This window comes from Lynx rufus, unplaced genomic scaffold (assembly GCF_022079265.1).
Source record: "Lynx rufus isolate CCGP_SWC_20201006 ecotype Redwood Valley unplaced genomic scaffold, mLynRuf1.p SCAF_4, whole genome shotgun sequence".
In the NCBI taxonomy this organism is placed as follows: Eukaryota; Metazoa; Chordata; class Mammalia; order Carnivora; family Felidae; genus Lynx; species Lynx rufus.
The window spans coordinates 8,203,582-8,219,423 of NW_025814856.1; the positions used below are offsets into that span (position 1 = coordinate 8,203,582).

Sequence of the window (15,842 nt, forward strand, 5' to 3'; positions counted from 1 at the left end):
AAGCCTGAACTTTCATCCTCTGTCCCCACCAATTAAATGCCCTGGCCCCAGCCCTCGTGTTAAAACTCCGGCTGGAACCTGAGAGGAGGGCTCTTAAGAAGCACAGAGAAACAGACTGCCCTTGAAACGGACTTGCTTATGGAGAGACGCAGGGAGTAGAGGTCAGCAGCTCTGGCTGCCCCCAGCCCTCTTCAGGAAAAAGGTCCTGGCCCAGCGTCTTCAAAAGTCACTGGAGCACAGTGGGGGGAGAAAGGGCAACCCCTGGCCAGCCTCGGCCACTCCGGCAGTCCCCACTCTTCTGGCTGGGACACAACAAGGAGGGGGACGCACAGGCTGTGGATGCCACAGAGCCGGCAGGAAGTGTGCGGAGCAGGTCCGAAGCGTGCGCGAGCTGACTCGGGCGGCCTGAAGACAGCCGTCCTCTTCCCCCGCCCCAGGGTCCCGGCGGAGGCCCCCCAACCCACCCAGCCCTCCCCAGTCACCAATTCCGGCAAAACAGCAGAAGCTTCTTAAACTCTAGATGCAGGTTACACGGAAGGCCTTACGGGTTAACTCAGGGGTTCACTAATTCTACTGTCTCCATGCAGTCGGGGAAATGGTGGGGCGGCTGGCCCAGCCTGGCTGGCTGCAGCGCCGCACATGCGTGTGGCCACGTGTGTACATGTGAGTGTACGTGTCTCTACAAGGACCCCCCTCCCCGCCTGCTTTCCCCTCGCCTCATCCTAAGCCGGATTCGGTCGGCCGTGTTGAATCTTCCCTCCCACGAGGCTGGCCCAGGTGGGCTGCCCGAGGTGACCCCGATTGAGCAAAGGGCCCTTGCTGCCAAGAAGTCCCACCCCCCTCCCCTGTTTGTAGGATGAGTGTGGAGACCCCACCCACTCGCCCGCTGGCCGGCAGGCCACACACACCCGTGGCAGGTAGGTGGACGGGGAAGGCGTCTGGATTTGGGTCCCGCTCACTCCTCCCTAACCCCCCTCGACCAGGGCACGGCGACTTCCGGACGCAGCGTGCTCCCCAGCAACCCCTCCAACGACGCAGACAGAAACCTGTGGGGAAAGGCGGGGGTCAGGGCCTGCACCCCTCCGCCCCCCTACAACAGCCACGGCGCCCTCGCGGGCAGCCTCCTCACCTGGCGGTCGCGAGGCTCATCTAGACCCCATAGAAGGCGGCCAGCCTCTCCTTGAGCAGAGGCGGGAACTGCTCAGAAAACTGCTGCCAGTTCTCCTCCCCGACTTGGTCTTTGAAGCCGTGGAGAATCTGTGGGGAGGCCGGGGGGCAGGGGGGTGAGGGGCGCCCCAGGCCAGAGCGAGAGGAGCTCGGCCCCCCTCCCCCGACTCCCAGGGATCGCGGCAGGGCCACGCAGGAGCTCACCTTATAAAACATGTCCCGAAGGTCATCCTTCGGGCTCACCCAGGAAGCCACGGCGTCGCAGAAGAAAATAAAGTCCTGAAACACGACAGGTCCCGTGTGAGGGGCCGCCGGGCCCGGCCCCCGTGCCTTCCCTCCAGGCCCAGCTGCCCCAACCTGCACGACGCCCCCGGGGTTGACGCCTATCATCATGCAGATGCCTCGGAAGGCCGAGTCCTTCTCCTCGTTGTCCCTGATGTTCCTGAGGGACGTGCACCTGTGGGGGAGGCGAGCAGCAGGCAGTGAGCCGGCAGGGCTGGGGCAGGATGGGCATCTGTGGTGGAGGGGGGCGGGGGCGGGGGGGTCAGTGGGGAGCGGCAGGTCAGCGGGTGGTGGGGCCGGGGTGCGCTGTGTTTCTACGCAGGGTGGCGGGAGCGAGGGTTCGGCGGGCGATGGGCCAGGACGCGTGCACTTAGGGGCGGGCCTGCCCCCCCCCCCCCCCGCCCTGCCGCCCGGCCCACCGTACGCAGGCCCCACGCAGGGGGGCACACACCAAGGCCGGATGAACTGCTGCAGCATGGGTGCCACCTCCTGTGGGCACACGTAGCCCAGGCGGCCGATGGTGATGGCTGGAATGGCAGAGGGACTCGTCAGGCGACCTGCAACCCCGAGCGGCCCCGGGACGGTACGTGGCGGGGCCTCTGGCACGAGGCACCAGCCCCGCCCCATGGGCCCCAAGGGAACAGGCCCGACCGGGGTCTCCCCCGAGGCCCACATCTTCCTCGGGGCTCTCCTCAGAACCCCCTTCCACGTCTTCCCAGAAACCTTCCCTGCTTCTTTCCCAAGGTCTCTTCGGCACTACCCTCCCGGCTGGGAACCCCATCCAGGTAAGGGGACGGCAACAGCTCAGGCCTGGTGCCCACCTGTGTTTTCCAGCAGCGTCTTGGGGGTGTTGGGCCGGTTGATGATCTCCACCAGGTTGTTGAGGACCATCTGCACGTAGGGCTGCATCTCTGCCCCTGGGGGACCGGTCAGTCAGAGCCCCGCACAGCCCAGACCACCCACGCTGACCTCAGCTGCATCTACGCACTGACCCCCTGCAACCGCTGAGGGAACGGAGAACATTCTCCAGCTGGTCCCCCGCTCAGGACCCGTGGCCAACCAGGGGCAGACCCAAGCCTTCCAAACGCCAGAAGCTTCCTTGGAGTCACAGCTCCAACACCGGGGCGAGACCGCATTGCCCAGATTCCCTGTGGGGGTAGGTGGGGAGGGAGAAAGCCGCCAAAGTCTCCCAACCAATCCCAGTGGGCCGACTGCGTGGGGGCGGGAGGTCGCCAAAAGTCCAGTCAGAACAGGCCGCCTGTCCTGCCTCTTTAGGAAGACCAATCACAGACGGCCTTTCAGCCATTTGGGAGTCTCCCGGCGGAAACCACTCAGAGAGGTCTTCTTGCCAGACCAACTGGGGCAATCCTCAAGGAGCACCGGGGCTCTCTCCCCAGGGGCCTGCCCTCAGCAGGGAACAGACGGATGTGGGTGACAGCGCGGGGCCCGTCAACTTGCAGCACACTCACCCATCTGCATGCAGATCTCGCCGATGGCCCAGGTGGCATTGTTGCAGACAGAGATGAACTCAGGGTTCAGGTTGGTGCCCAGGATGGGCATGAACTCGGCTGGTGGGGAGAAAGAAGAGTGCTGGGCAGGGGGGCCAGCCAGGGTGAGCTCCCGGGCCTGGCCGGGCAGACCCCATCAGACAGTACGAATACATCCCGATCTGGTCATTGTCCTCCCAGGGTCGTTTCTCCATCACTCGAGGCCAGGGCTGGGGTCACGGGGGTGACAAGATGGGCGTCATACCGATACAGGGCTTGACGTGGATGAAGCAGGCTTTGGTGAGATCTCCCAGGAGGGCGAAGGAACTCTGCCGGACCTCAGGCATGGAGTCCTGGGGGGTCAGAGCAGGGCTGGTGTGGCAAGATGCCCCTCCCCCCAACCAGCAGGGGTCCCAAACTAATCCCTCCCGGCAGGCCAGCTAGGGGGGCAGCCCCTGGAGAACGGCCTGACCCTGCCACTTCCCATCATGGAAGCTAAAGGCCCCATCACGGGCACTCGGGGCCCGTGAACTGCAGGGCTTCGCTCACGGTACCGCTATAGGAAGGGGCAGGGGTTAACTGCTGCCCGTCCGGAGACACTGGGGGTGCGCACGTACGTCAAGTTGGAGGGGCTTATGCTTTCCTATTTCCTCTTTCTACCTTTGTTTTTGTTAGTAATCTCTATGCCCAACATGGGGCTCGAACTCACGACCCCGGGATCAAGAGTCACATGCTCCCCGGACGGAGCCAGCCGGGAGCTCCTTGTTTTTCAACGAGCTTTTACTCATGTCTTCTTTGAATCACTTTTTCAAATAAGTACAAGCTTTTTTTTTCCTATGGGTCCCTTTCTCCTGTTGTCCGCGGGGCACACCCCGGGCCGCAAGTCAGGCTTGCGAGGGGCCCGCCCACCTGCATGCACTGGAAGAGCAGCGTCATGATGTTGCTGCGGGCCACCAGCTGTTCCACGTGGCCGCCCAGGCCCTCGGCCAGGCCGCTGAGCAGGTCCAGTGCCACGATCATGAAGTCCTTGTCGGGGGCCTCATACTGCTCAGGGTGCTGGGTGTACATCTGGGCACAGATGGGGCAGGCGGGTAAGGGGAGCGGGCCCGGGCTGGGGCAGCCGCAGAGGAGCGGGCGGCGGGGCAGGGGTGGTGCGATGCTCACCATGGCCTGGGCCAGGGTCTTCTGCACCAGGGTGACGCAGCGCTGGTAGACTGGCTCACAGTAGGGCAGGAAGCCGCTCTGCAGGGCGGTGGCCACCGATGACAGGCACTGGTCGGGCGGAAGGCAGGAGAGGTGAACTCAGGAAGGATGGGGCAGGGCTTTGGGAGAGGGCCTGGAGCCCACCCACCTCTAGCAGAGGGAAGAGGTCCTTGTCTTCGTCCTTGAGCTCGTTCCACTTCTGGATCAGCGGAGGCATCAGCTTCTGGATGTATTCCTGAAAAGGAAGCGTGACGTTGGGGCCCCCCACACGGGGGTGGCAGCCTGGAACCCGCAGGGCTCTTCGTGACTCAGAGGCACCTATCGCCTGAGTGACGAGGTCTGGGCTCCTTGCTGTGGCTCATGGGGCCCTACGGGGCCTTGCCATCCAGCCAGACCCCCAGGCCCTTCTTGTCCCTAGCCCCGGCCTCCCCTCTCCACCCCCCTCGGAGCCCAGGTCGGTGCCTCCTGGTTCCCGCAGGCCCCTGAGTTTCCCCAGCACAGCACCTGCCACGCTGTCGCATAACCGTTTCCCCCGCTAGACTGGGAGCAGGGTGAGGGCGGGGGCCGGGTCCGTCTGTCTGCCTCTCGAGGTCATGGCCATGTCCCCGGCGTGCGACACGAGGTTGCCGCCAGGTCACTGGACGCAAAGGGACGTGAGGATCAAGAGAGGGAGATGCTGTGGGGCCTCACCGGCTGGTTGAGGTGGTGGCCCACAGAGTCAGCCAGGGTGCCGATGGCGTCGTAGAGGATGAGCAGGTTCTTGTGCTGGTACTTGCCGAAGGCGAAGACGAGGGTGTCAAGGATATAGCTGAGGTAGGGCACCAGCTCTGTGCAGGCCTCCTCCTCCAGGGTGGCGAAGGCACTGGAGTGGGGAAGGGGTTTAGGGGGGCGGCCACAGGCGGGGCTGGGCCCTGGGTGGGGTTGTGGGGAGGGCATGCACCCGGGATCAGCCAGTACGAATACGTGAGAAATCAGCGTGACGTCAAGGGTCGGGAGTATCATCACTTCCCAGGAGGCAGCCAGTGGGGCAGGGGTGGGGGCCGTGGGGTCAGCGCTTGAGGGTCACCTGCAGGCCGCCTCCTGCACCCTCTTGTTGCCATCCAGGATGCGCTTGAGCAGCTCTGTCATCAGAGGCTTGAGGTGCATGTCAGGTGGCTGACTGACCACCCAGTGGGCATAGCGGCTCAGCGTCCAGCAGGCAATGGAGCGGACCAGGGCCTTCTTGTCCGACAGGCACTGGATGAGGTGCGGGATCAGCTCGGGCAGGTAGGGCACCATGCCCTGCATGCAGCCTGCAAGCACCAGCACAAGGGCAAGCCTGAGCCCAGTTGGGCCTGGCCACACCCCACCCTCTGCAGAGAGCTCAGTGGCACCTGCCATGGGGGGGGGGGGGGGGGACACTGAGGCTGGGAGGTTGAATCACAGACACGATGGCTCAGTCACAGAAACGGTGAAAGGCACAGCCGCGATGGGAAGCAGCGTCGGGACAAGCCTTTCCCCTCCACTGACTCCACCCCGTGACAGTCACTCATTACTTCACAGATGGCCGGGCAGCACGGTGACCAAAATGGTCGGGAAGTAATTTTCCTTTTTCAACCTGCACTCTACGCCCAACGTGGGGCTCGAACTCACGAGCCCAAAATCAAGAGCTACACGCTCCACTGAATAAGCCAGCCAGGCACCCCAAGTACTTTTCTTCTGAAACATTTCTGGGGTATTTGTGCTTTTTCTATTTTTCATCTTTTTTCAAAAAGAAAAAAAGCCACAAATGAATCTCTTGTTCGGAGAACACAGATAACAGCACGCCATCTAATGATCCAAGACCCAAGGACTATTTTAACCAGTTATGGGTCAATCCTTCGAGACCCTTTTCCGCTAAAAGCTAGGACGCCTGACATAACCCGTTAATTCACGTTCCCGTGCTAACGTAACGTACGTTGGGCCGGTTATGTGAGGAAATCTTTCCTTAGATAAACTTTAAACACACGGCTCCTGTTGTCGTGTCTGAACCTTTTATGAGAGGCCTGGAGGCTGAGGCGGGCACTGGTGACACCTGTAACTCAAGCTGTACGTCCCACCGGGACGAAGGAGCGCAAAAGGCGCGAAAAGGACAGAGGTCCGCGTAAACACCACCAGTGGACACTTCCGATTCACAGGCCAGGGAGCCGGTGGCAGGCTAAAGCCCAGCCGCGCCCTGGGTGACCGGGGAAATGGCGTCAATCTCCCCGCACCCCAGTTTCTTCATCTATGCGCCCCACCTCATCGGGCTTGCGCTGAGCCCGGGGGACCGGGCTGCCAGCCGTGGGGCAAGCGTTGCAGGCTGCCTGTCGCTTTTCCGACTGTAACCGTGCCGACAGCCTCACAGAACCGCTGTCTGTGAGAATTCAAGGGGGGGGGTGCACTGTGGGGTTCGGGGGTTCCATTCAGGCCCACGGGCCGTGGGGAAGACTCACATCCCAGAGCTGTCTGGAGGGCACAGGGCAGGCCTCAGAGAGAACCTGGGGGTGGCGTCGCCCGAGCTGTGCGGCCACACCCCGGACACAGCCCTGCCTGGGCTGCCCCGTACCGTCCCGCACCAGTGAGGGGCTCAGGGGCCAGGCCCCTACCAGCCCGGAGAGGCACTCACCTTCCGCGATGGCGCCCAGCACCAGGATGCCCGACTCTTTGACCACCCACTCAGGGTGGAAAAGGAGCCCCTTGAGCAGGGGGAGAAGGTGGGGTAGCAGCTCCTCCCGGAAGACGTTGGCCAGGACGTCCAGCGCAGCTGCCGAGCACTTCCCTGGGACGGGAGGGGTGGGGGAGGGGGGCAGAAGCAGGGAGGCTCTTTGGGCAGCTGCCAGCCTCCTGGACCGTATCCCCAGGATCAGAGATCGTGATTAGAGTCGTCACGATCTGCTCTGAGGAGGCCCCTCATCACCTCCCGAGAGGCAGCCCCTGGGCTTCCTGCCCCTGACCCCCCAGGCCCCCCAGGCCAGGCCACGCACTCAGATTCCAGTCGGACAAAGCATCGTCATCGTCATCGTCCTCTGCGTCCTCTGAGCCATCAGGCCGCTCGGCCTCATGGGGCAGCGTCACTGTGCGCGACTTATGGAAACGTGGCTTGATGTCCTGCTCGCTGTCAGGGACCGCCTCGTCCTCTTCCACGTCCCCCTGTGGAAGGCCGGACAGATCACTAAGCACCACCAGGGCCCGCGGCCCCAACGCCCCAGCCCTCACCTGCCTGTTCACACCCAGCAGTCGGCCCAGACTGACCTTGAGCAGAATGATGTCGATTTCTGAGTACTTCATCCCGTTTACCAGGATGGGGATCAACCTGTGGAGAGAGAGGCTGTTCACTGGGATGGGACGCAGGGGTCCCCAGGAGGGCTCACAGCCTGGGCAAAACGGAAGCAACAAGGAGCCAAGGGGCAGTGTGTGGAACTTAGGGCTATTATCCCAACCTAGTCAACCATGGTGCCTGGGACAGAGCTGACGTGACTCCTGGCTCCCCACGAGGGCTCTTGACCCAGACCTGGCCACTCAATGAAGTCCAGACCCCTGAAAACGCCAGAGAGCTTCAGACGGTGGCCGAACCCTAGCATGCTGTAAGGCAAGGACGTGAGGCCCTTCCCTGGGACGGGCCAGATTAGAGAAGAAACAGGCAGGGCAGCCAGGCGCCCTCAGCTGGTGCCCACGCACCTCAGGAGAAAATGATTCATGACTCGGGGATAGGCGAGTGATCCAAGTTGGCCAAGGTAGGTGAGCCCTAGGACTTTTGCTGGAGATACTGGTTGAGAGAGAATTTCTTTATTCTGAGGTTCCTAAGCTTGAAGGTAAGCAGAAGACCACAGCACTACCATGAGGGAAGGTCGTGCCTGAGGACAAAGCCAACACAGGAGTAGGTCTGAGACTACACAGACATCTTTGATATCCTTTGAGCACCTATTTCCAGCTATGCCTGCAGCCTCTGCTGATTTTTCATTTCTTTCACCAATAATTTCCCGCATTTAAAAAAAAATTTTTTTTTTTAACATTCATTTTTGAGAGACAGAGAGAGACAGAGCATAAGTAGGGGAGGGGCAGAGAGAGAGGGAGACACAGAATCCGAAGCAGGCTCCGGGCTCTGAACTGACAGCACAGAGCCCGACGCGGGGCTCGAACTCACAGAGTGTGAGATCGTGACCTGAGCTGAAGTCGGACGCTTAACCCACTGAGCCACCCAGGAGCCCCCGCGTTTTTAAGTCATTGGAAATTATCTTCTTATCGCCTGCCAACCAGAAACGCACAGGGATCGAAAGTAAGCGGAGACAGAGAACACAGACCGAGACTAACACAGGAGACAACCAGAGGGAAGGCAGAGAAGGGTGGGGGCCGAGGTGGGACAGAGGGCAGCAGTGGCACTCACTGGACCAGGTGGGAGGCCAGGACTTCCTTGCAGATGGGCTGCTCGGCCAGCGTCAGCCAGAACTCACAGGCCTCCAGAGCCACGTTCTCATCGTGGTCCTGGGTCCGCTGCAGCATGTACTAGGGCAGGGTAGGAAAAAGGCTAAAGCCTGGCCCAGCCCGGGGTGACTCCCCACCTGCCGCCCACCCCACAGCACGCCCGGGCTAGCCATGCACACCTGGATGATGCTGTGCATGTGGGGGATGAGCCTGTCGATCCGCACTTCCAGCAGCATCACCAGGGCACGGCACACGTTCTTCCGCACCTCAGGGTCGTCGTCCACGGCCAGGGCGAACAGGTGCTGCAGGGAGGGTGGGATCAGCTGCAGCCGGGCCCTCGGCCCTTGCCCTGCTCACCCTCAGCCCGGCAGCCCACCTCGATGAAGGTGTCGATGTTGTCCATCAGCGCCTGGGCCCGGTCCATGATGAACTGGTTCACACAGGCTATGGCGTGGGACCTGGCAGGGAGGGGGCACGTGGTCGGCCCTGACTCCACCCACGCCCAGCCCCTCCGCAGACCCCCGCCCCCACCCTGGGAAGCCACACCCACCGGATCTTCGGGCTGCAGTGCTTGAAGAACTGTAAGAACTTGGGGATCATGATGTTGAGGGGCCTGTTGAGGGCATCGCTGTCCAGGAGCTCAGATGAGTCTTCGCAGATCTTCTGCAGGGCTCCGAAGGCCCCCTGGGTGGAGAGGAGCGGGCAGACGGATGTGAACCCCAGTCCGGCTCCCCGGCTCCCGCCCAGGCGGGCCACAGCCGGTCACCTACCTCGCAAGTGTTGTAATCTTCCGAGTTGAGCAGGTTGCACAGCTGGGGCAGCAGCTCGGGCCACATCTGCAGCTCGCCCTTGGAAGCGATGGTGGTGATGAGAATGCCTGGGGCAGCCGGGAAAGGACGCCGCCTCAGGCTGGGTGCGGGCCCGCCGCGCACGCGCTCCGCTGGCTCACAGGCCGTCCGTGCGCGGTCCCCCAGAAGCCCTACACGCTCCTTTCGAGATCCTCGGAGCCCTACCGTAAGCCAGCTGTTGCAGGCCCCGGGAAGCGGCACAGAGCTACATGCAAAAGCCCTGCCCTTGGGAGCAGACTGCCTAGTGAGAGAGGCTCCGAGGTAAAACTAAATCAGCAAAAGAACTGGGAGGCTAGATGCCAAAAGCTAAGGGGGGAAAGAAAGCAGAGAAGATGGCCGGCAAGGGCTGAGAGTGAGGGCGGCAATTTTTTTAACGTTTTTTTTTTTTTAATTTTTTTAGGGGCGCCTGGGTGGCTCAGTCGGTTAAGCGTCCGACTTCAGCTCAGGTCACGATCTCGCGGTCCGTGAGTTCGAGCCCCGCGTCGGGCTCTGTGCTGACCGCTCGGAGCCTGGAGCCCGTTTCGGATTCTGTGTCTCCCTCTCTCTCTCTGCCCCTCCCCCTGTCTCAAAAATAAAGAAACATTAAAAAAAAAAATGTAAAAAAAAAAAAAAATTTTATAAAGTTTATTTCGTTTTTGAGTAACTCTACACCCAAGGTGGGGCTGGAACTTACGACTCCGAGGTCAAGAGTCGCATGCTCTTCTGACGGACCCAGCCAGGAGCCCCAAGAACAGCAATTTAAAAACGGGTGGCCGGAGCAGGCCTTGCCCAGGTGACGCTTAGCTCTCTGAGAAAGACCTGAAGGAGATGAGGGGATGCTGTCCAACTCCCTGGGGAAAGGGCATCCCGGGCAGGGGCAAAGGCAGGCTGGGTGTGCTCAAAGACAGGTGAGGAGCCAGAGGGGCTGAGCAGAGGGGGTGGTGAGGGTGGGGAGCAGGTGGAGGCGAGGGCTGAGAGGTGACAGAGGCAGGTTGTGCAGGACCACGTGGCCTTGGGGAGGCCTCGTACCGCTGATTAGAAGCCCAAGTGTGAAGTACAATACGCGAATGAAGGGCAGGGCCAGGGCCGTGAGGCGGTCTGGTGGCTGAGCCCAATACGGCCGAAGGGAACACAGGTGAGGGTGACGTAGACATAGGATTTAAAGCCAGGAGGTGGCAGTGTTTCCCCAGCAGGGTGAAGCTGTCACTGCCATCACTCTAGATGACTCTGGCTCCTGCTTCTGCTGGAAAAGGGGTGACCTGCGGTGGGTAGGCTCTGAGGACTCGGGAGTGCAGTTCCAGCCCTGTCCCTGTCTGTGCGAACTTGGCCACGTGTCCTAACCCCTCTGTGACTCAAAAGGGGGGAAAAAAAACCCACCATGGGTCCCTAGGGATGTTGGAAGCTTCAATGCCTTAATTCAAACACTTAGAGCAGAACCTGGCTATCTAGTGAACTCGGGAAGTCCAGATCCTTCTACTGGTCTCACAGTGGGTGTCGTCGGGGCTAAGGGTCACTTAACAGAGGAAGCAGGCCCCAAGATGAGCACTTCTAGCAGGCCCAGTATCTATTCCAACTTAATACTATTTTTGTGTCTTTGTTGCATGTTTTTAAGGTTACCTGCTCTTTATGGCAAACAAACATCTTTTCATTTAAAAGCTATCTACAACTTTGGGGGGGGGCTGGGTGTCTTAGTCAGCTAAGCATCCGACTTTGGCTCAGGTCATGATCTCACGGTGCGCAAGTTCGAGCCCTGAATTCGGGCTTTGTGCTATCAGCACCGAGCCCCCTTGGGATCCTCTGTCCCTCTCTCTCTCTGCCCCTCCCCTGATCATTCTCTCTCTCTCTCTCTCTCTCTCTCTCTCTCTCTCTCTCTCTCAAACTAAACAAGTAAACTTAAAAAAAAAAAGCTAGATACAACTTTCTTCTAAAAGCAATGTCAAAAAGCTGACAATTTAAAGAATAACAACATAAATCCACTGGGGGTCAAGTACATCTCAGTAAAGGTGGGGGAAAAAAAGCAAGCCGGTAACAAAGTGTTGAGTTGGTGTTTATCAGTAGTGAAAAGGCTTGGGGGAAAACAGCTGGAGAATTCTCCACCGTCCTTCCCTTAACTTGTTCAGGCAGCCCTCCGAGAGCCAGGAAGGCTCCAACACAAAACTAACTCCCGTGTCATCTCATTACTGGGGAGAAATAGCCGAAGACACCCAACTCCTCAGGACAGGGAGGCCTCGGGTTCTAACGTGCTACACCCTCAGGGCCTAGACACTGAGTGATGGCCTCAAAAGAAAGAATGGCTATTTCGGGGGGAGTGGTTCAGAGCACAGACCTGCACTGGCACTTCCGAGCTCTGCCACTTACCGGGTAAGTCCCTTAACATCTCTGTGCCTCAGTTTTCTCATCTGTGAGATGGCAACCGTAACGGAACTACCAACCACGGTACTGGAGCCTTCAGTGAACTGATACTCTTAACAGGCTGAAAAGCTCCTTAGCTGAGAGCGAGAACTCAGGAGTCCTCACTGGCCGATTCCCACTACCCGCTCTCACCTATGGTGGCTCGGATGAGTGAGGAGGCATCGCCAATGTTGTTGAGACACTCCTGTTTGATGAAGTCGGCCACGGGTGGCGGAAAGCTCTGGTAATGTGCCTTCACGTTGTTCTTGAGGATGAGACCGCTGAGGGACCGAGTCGGCTCGTCTGGGGAAAGAGGGCCGAGGGTCAGGGGACCACAGGGGAAAAAGCGGGGTCCGGCTGGAGTGGAGGGGCGCTGAGGACATACCTTCCGACTTGAGTCTGGTCAGGACAAAGATCAGGTAGTTGTTGAAGTCGGGAAACTGGTTCAGTTGTTTGAGTTTCTGCCAGGCTGTTAAGGGACTTGGGAGACAAGGGCCTTCCCCTGGTGGGTCCCCTCACTGTCCTGTGGCTGAAAGTCCCTCTGCCCACTGGGATGAGGTGGCTAGCTCCTGGGGCCCCACCTGTCAACCTCCCTGCCAGGATAACACAGCACTTCAGGCACCTGAAACTCATCCAGGTGGTGGGGGAGCATGGCCGAGCCTCTCTGTCTGAAGGAGGCGGCTGCTACTCAGTCCTGCTCGCCACCAGTCCCACGTTGCCTGCTTTTTTAAAAAAAGAAGGGAAGTCATATTTTCAAGTGAAACTTGCTGATGGTTTAGGTATCTTAACCTTTAAGTCAGAGTATTTCAAACCTCGATTGAAAAAAATTAATCCTGACGGTGAAACTAACCAAACGGCCCCGTGCCAGTGAAAGGTGTTCCTCCTCCCCCTCCCCCACAGGGCCACATTTTCTCTGCACGTGGGACCCAAGGGGTCGGATCCCTGCTTCTCTGCCAATTGTAGCTCCTGACAGAACAAGAGTCTGGGGATTAGGGAGCGGGCCCCTTCCTCTGGTCTTCAGGGGCTGCAGATGTCTGCCCAGTTCCCCCGGGCCCGGAAGGAAGGAAGGAAGGATACATCCTGCACGATGCGCTGCGTGGCTGTGTTTGGCGACTGCGAGTCTTTGAGCAGCTGCAGGACCTGCTGCAGGCCCTGCTCATCTGGCTGCCAGTCCATGGCGCGAGGTGAGCTGCAGGGGTAGGGGCCAGGGTCAGCGCTGGGTCCCAGGGGCCCCGTGTGAGCCCCGGGCTGAGCCGCCGTGGAGGTGGCCGCAGCGGCAGCACGACGGGAGCGCCCTCGGCGGACAGGCGGGGGTCGCCCGATCCACACCAGCCCAAGTGCGGGGTCCCCGCCAGCTGCGCCATCCACGTCCGCGCAGTCTCAGGCTAGGGAGCGCAGGCGAGGGGATATGGAAGCGGGCCACGGGAGGCGGTGGCGGGGCCCCGGCGGGGCCTCATCAGGCCCAGCGCGGCGCCTTCGGCCCAGGGCAGCCCATGCTGCCTCCGCCGGCTGCGGGCCCTACGGCTTCCGCCAGCCTCACGGCCGTTAGGCAAGGCCCCAGCCACCTCTCCATCCAGCGGCCCTGCCCCAGACCGCGACAGCGCCCCGGCCCCTGCGGTCTCCCTGGTCCAGGCACGGTCCCCAAAGAACCCTCTTCTTCCGAAATCCGGCCCTCACGCTCCGCCAGATCCCAGCCGCCTCCTCCGCCTTGGTCTGGTCCCTGAGCCTCCCCAGATGCACGGCCTCAAGGTGCTCCAATCGTCCCGATCCCTGCCACCTCCTCTAATCTGTCCCTCCAAACTGAGCCGGATGCCAGACTCTCCTCTTTTTGGCCTAGCCAGACTCCATCCATAGATTCCCCTTAATCGGGCCCGAAGCAATCCCCAGACAGGTCCGAGTTCCCTCTCGGAAAGACAGCCAGCCAAGCCCGCCCACCCCACGAAAGATGACCCCTGGACGGGTCCCCGTCGCTTTCCCCAATCAGGTCTGGCCAAGTCTTTCCCCCCTCCCGCCCCCTGCCCCAGTCAGCATTAACTCCTGCTGACGGATCTCTGCTGTTTCCCCCAATCAAGTTCGGCCAAGCCCCCCACCACCTCGAGCCGGAAACCCACTTCGTCCGATCTCTGCAGCTTCCCCCAGTTAGGCCTGGCCGCCAACACCGCCCGGAGCATTCCCCCCAACGGATCCTAGCGACGCCTCGGAGTCAGACCCAGCAAAGCCCTCTAGAACGAAGTCTGACGCCCCTCCCTGTCACGGTCCAAGAAGACCCCCCAACTTTTCACTGAGGCCTCCCGCAACCAGACCCAGCCAAAGCTCCACCAAAATAGCCCCCCCACACACACCCGATCCTCGCGATGTTCCCCAATCAGGCCCTAAGCAGTCCCCAGACGCTTCCCCCAGATCCCCTCCAGCCCGACCCCAGCCGCCCCACTGGCCCGATTCTCGAGGCACCAGAGTCTGGCCGGGCTCCGAGGCCCCACCCCCTAAGCCCGGCTCGGTTTCCCCCTCCCCCGCCCCGGCCCGTTCTCGCTGCCTCGAGAATGGGGCCCAAACCAGGTTCTCGGCCTTTCCCAGTCAGGCGCGGTCCCGACGGCCGGGCCGCGCGCGGCGCAGACCCGGACCCCGGCGGGGGTCAACGCAAGCCCGGGCCGAGCCCGTCAAGCTTCGGGTAAGGCCCACTTACCGGGCCCCGGGTGGCAGCAGCGGCGCCTTGCGCTGCGGCTTCTCCTGAGACTCGCGCGGAAGGAGGGAGCCAAAGAGAGGGAATAAAAAAAAAAAAAAAAAAAGAAAAAAGAAAAAAAAAAAACGCGGCCGTGGATGGGCCGCGGCGGCTTCCGTACACCGTTCAAACTGGCCCAGCTGAACCAATGGGGAGAGGCAGTCATAACACGTGGGCTGGCTCCGGGGAGAACCGGGCCCCGCCGAGACCAGGTCACGTGACAGGAGAGTAGGCGGCTCTCCTGGCCTCTCTGGCCGTTAGGTCTTCCCAGCGTCTCGTTTTCTCAGCGTGTCTCACGCCCGCCTGACAGCGGCTCTTTGCTGGCAGCGGAGTTTGGTGGCGCGTGGGGACTTCAGGTGTTTGGTGGACCCGGTAACCTCTCGGCCACAGCTAGTTGCGCCTGTCCCCCCACTCCTCCAGGAATTGAACTGTGTCTTTCTCCTCGCATCCAGAGGATGCTCCTGGGAGGAGCACAGTAAGCGCCCTCGTGGAAAGACCAGAGAAGACTTAGCCTAGGGTGGATTTTAGACCCCAGAGACAAAGGAAGGAAAGCCGGACAAAGGGAGCGGAGCACCTTTGCGTTCCTGAAGAAGCCTCTGCCACATTTTGTGTTATTTGCTTTCCAGTACCGTTTCATACTTTTTATGCGGATCTGAGAAAAACCCACATGAATATGAAATTCTAAATGATATTAATAAACGCTGAAGCAAAAGGCCTAAGTTGAATAGGGTGAAAGAGCCCAGGAAATTTAGGCAAGGGCAGGGTCATGATGAAAGGCATCTTCGTAATCCTTTCGCCACCTGAGGACAAAGTAGGGCACCCCTTTTAAGAACAGAGCAGGATAGTAGGGAGGAGCTGGAGACCCTGGAGCGCCTGTTTCCCTCTTCCTAGCCAGGCCAATAACAAGGTGGGCAACCTCCTGCCGCTTTGAGCCTTGGTTTCCCCACTTGTCAAATGGGTATAAGAATAGTTTGCTGGGTTGGAGATCATCAAGTTAAGCATTACCAGGCCTGCCGTAAACTGTCTTTAAAAAAGTGGCTTTTACCCCCCCCCCACCTCAAGGCCGTCCTTTCACTGTATTCAGCCACACCCTAAACCAATATTTACTGAATTGACTTAATCAACTAGGCCTCTAATCCCAAAGGGCAAGCCAGCACTGCCTCAAGAACTTTTTGGTTTCAGGGCAGGCAGGTCAGTTTTTGCCCCAACCTGGAGGAAGGAGACACGTTTCTCAGCCCACTTTCCATTAGCAAAGTCAGCCCCCCTCCGTTCATTCATGAAAAACAGGTGCCGAAGACCTCTCCACTGGGGCCTCCCAGGTTTCAGAAGGATCTGATGGCGCCG

General features: G+C 60.2%; 1 protein-coding gene and 1 non-coding gene across 6 annotated transcripts; both read right to left on the reverse strand.

Moving 5' to 3' along the window:
• Positions 1-468: 468 nt before the first annotated feature.
• Positions 469-14,565, reverse strand: TNPO2 (transportin 2). Of its 5 annotated transcripts, none has more exons than XM_047095973.1 (25): positions 14,463-14,565; positions 12,857-12,968; positions 12,165-12,240; positions 11,933-12,082; positions 9,332-9,438; positions 9,112-9,245; positions 8,938-9,019; positions 8,741-8,863; positions 8,524-8,642; positions 7,392-7,452; positions 7,124-7,289; positions 6,766-6,918; positions 5,206-5,431; positions 4,830-5,001; positions 4,288-4,374; positions 4,101-4,208; positions 3,846-4,004; positions 3,202-3,289; positions 2,919-3,017; positions 2,271-2,366; positions 1,901-1,976; positions 1,525-1,624; positions 1,372-1,446; positions 1,130-1,257; positions 469-1,046 (listed from the first exon to the last, which is right to left on the reverse strand). In XM_047095973.1, exons 2-24 carry the CDS (start codon positions 12,953-12,955, stop codon positions 1,150-1,152), a joined length of 2,664 nt encoding a protein of 887 aa, XP_046951929.1. In that variant the 5' UTR covers positions 12,956-12,968; positions 14,463-14,565; the 3' UTR covers positions 469-1,046; positions 1,130-1,149. The 5 variants fall into 5 exon arrangements, with proteins under 5 accessions (XP_046951929.1, XP_046951928.1, XP_046951931.1 ...); XM_047095972.1 differs by having other exon boundaries at positions 1,901-2,006; XM_047095975.1 differs by having other exon boundaries at positions 1,156-1,257; positions 14,463-14,541.
• On the reverse strand, positions 5,081-5,150 carry LOC124525257 (small nucleolar RNA SNORD41). The gene has a single exon (XR_006965464.1). It is a non-coding gene; the product is annotated as a small nucleolar RNA SNORD41 (small nucleolar RNA).
• Positions 14,566-15,842: the final 1,277 nt, after the last annotated feature.

Bases quoted from the DNA above. Each gene is read 5' to 3' on its own strand.
- TNPO2 (XM_047095975.1), bottom strand. From the start codon at position 12,955: ATGGACTGGCAGCCAGATGAGCAGGGCCTGCAGCAGGTCCTGCAGCTG. The intron at 5,432-6,765 runs GTGAGTGCCTCT...TGGTGCTTGCAG, and splicing joins GCTGGGCGCCATCGCGGAAG to GCTGCATGCAGGGCATGGTG. The intron at 1,047-1,155 runs GTCTAGATGAGC...CTTTCCCCACAG, and splicing joins GGCTGGCCGCCTTCTATGGG to GTTTCTGTCTGCGTCGTTGG.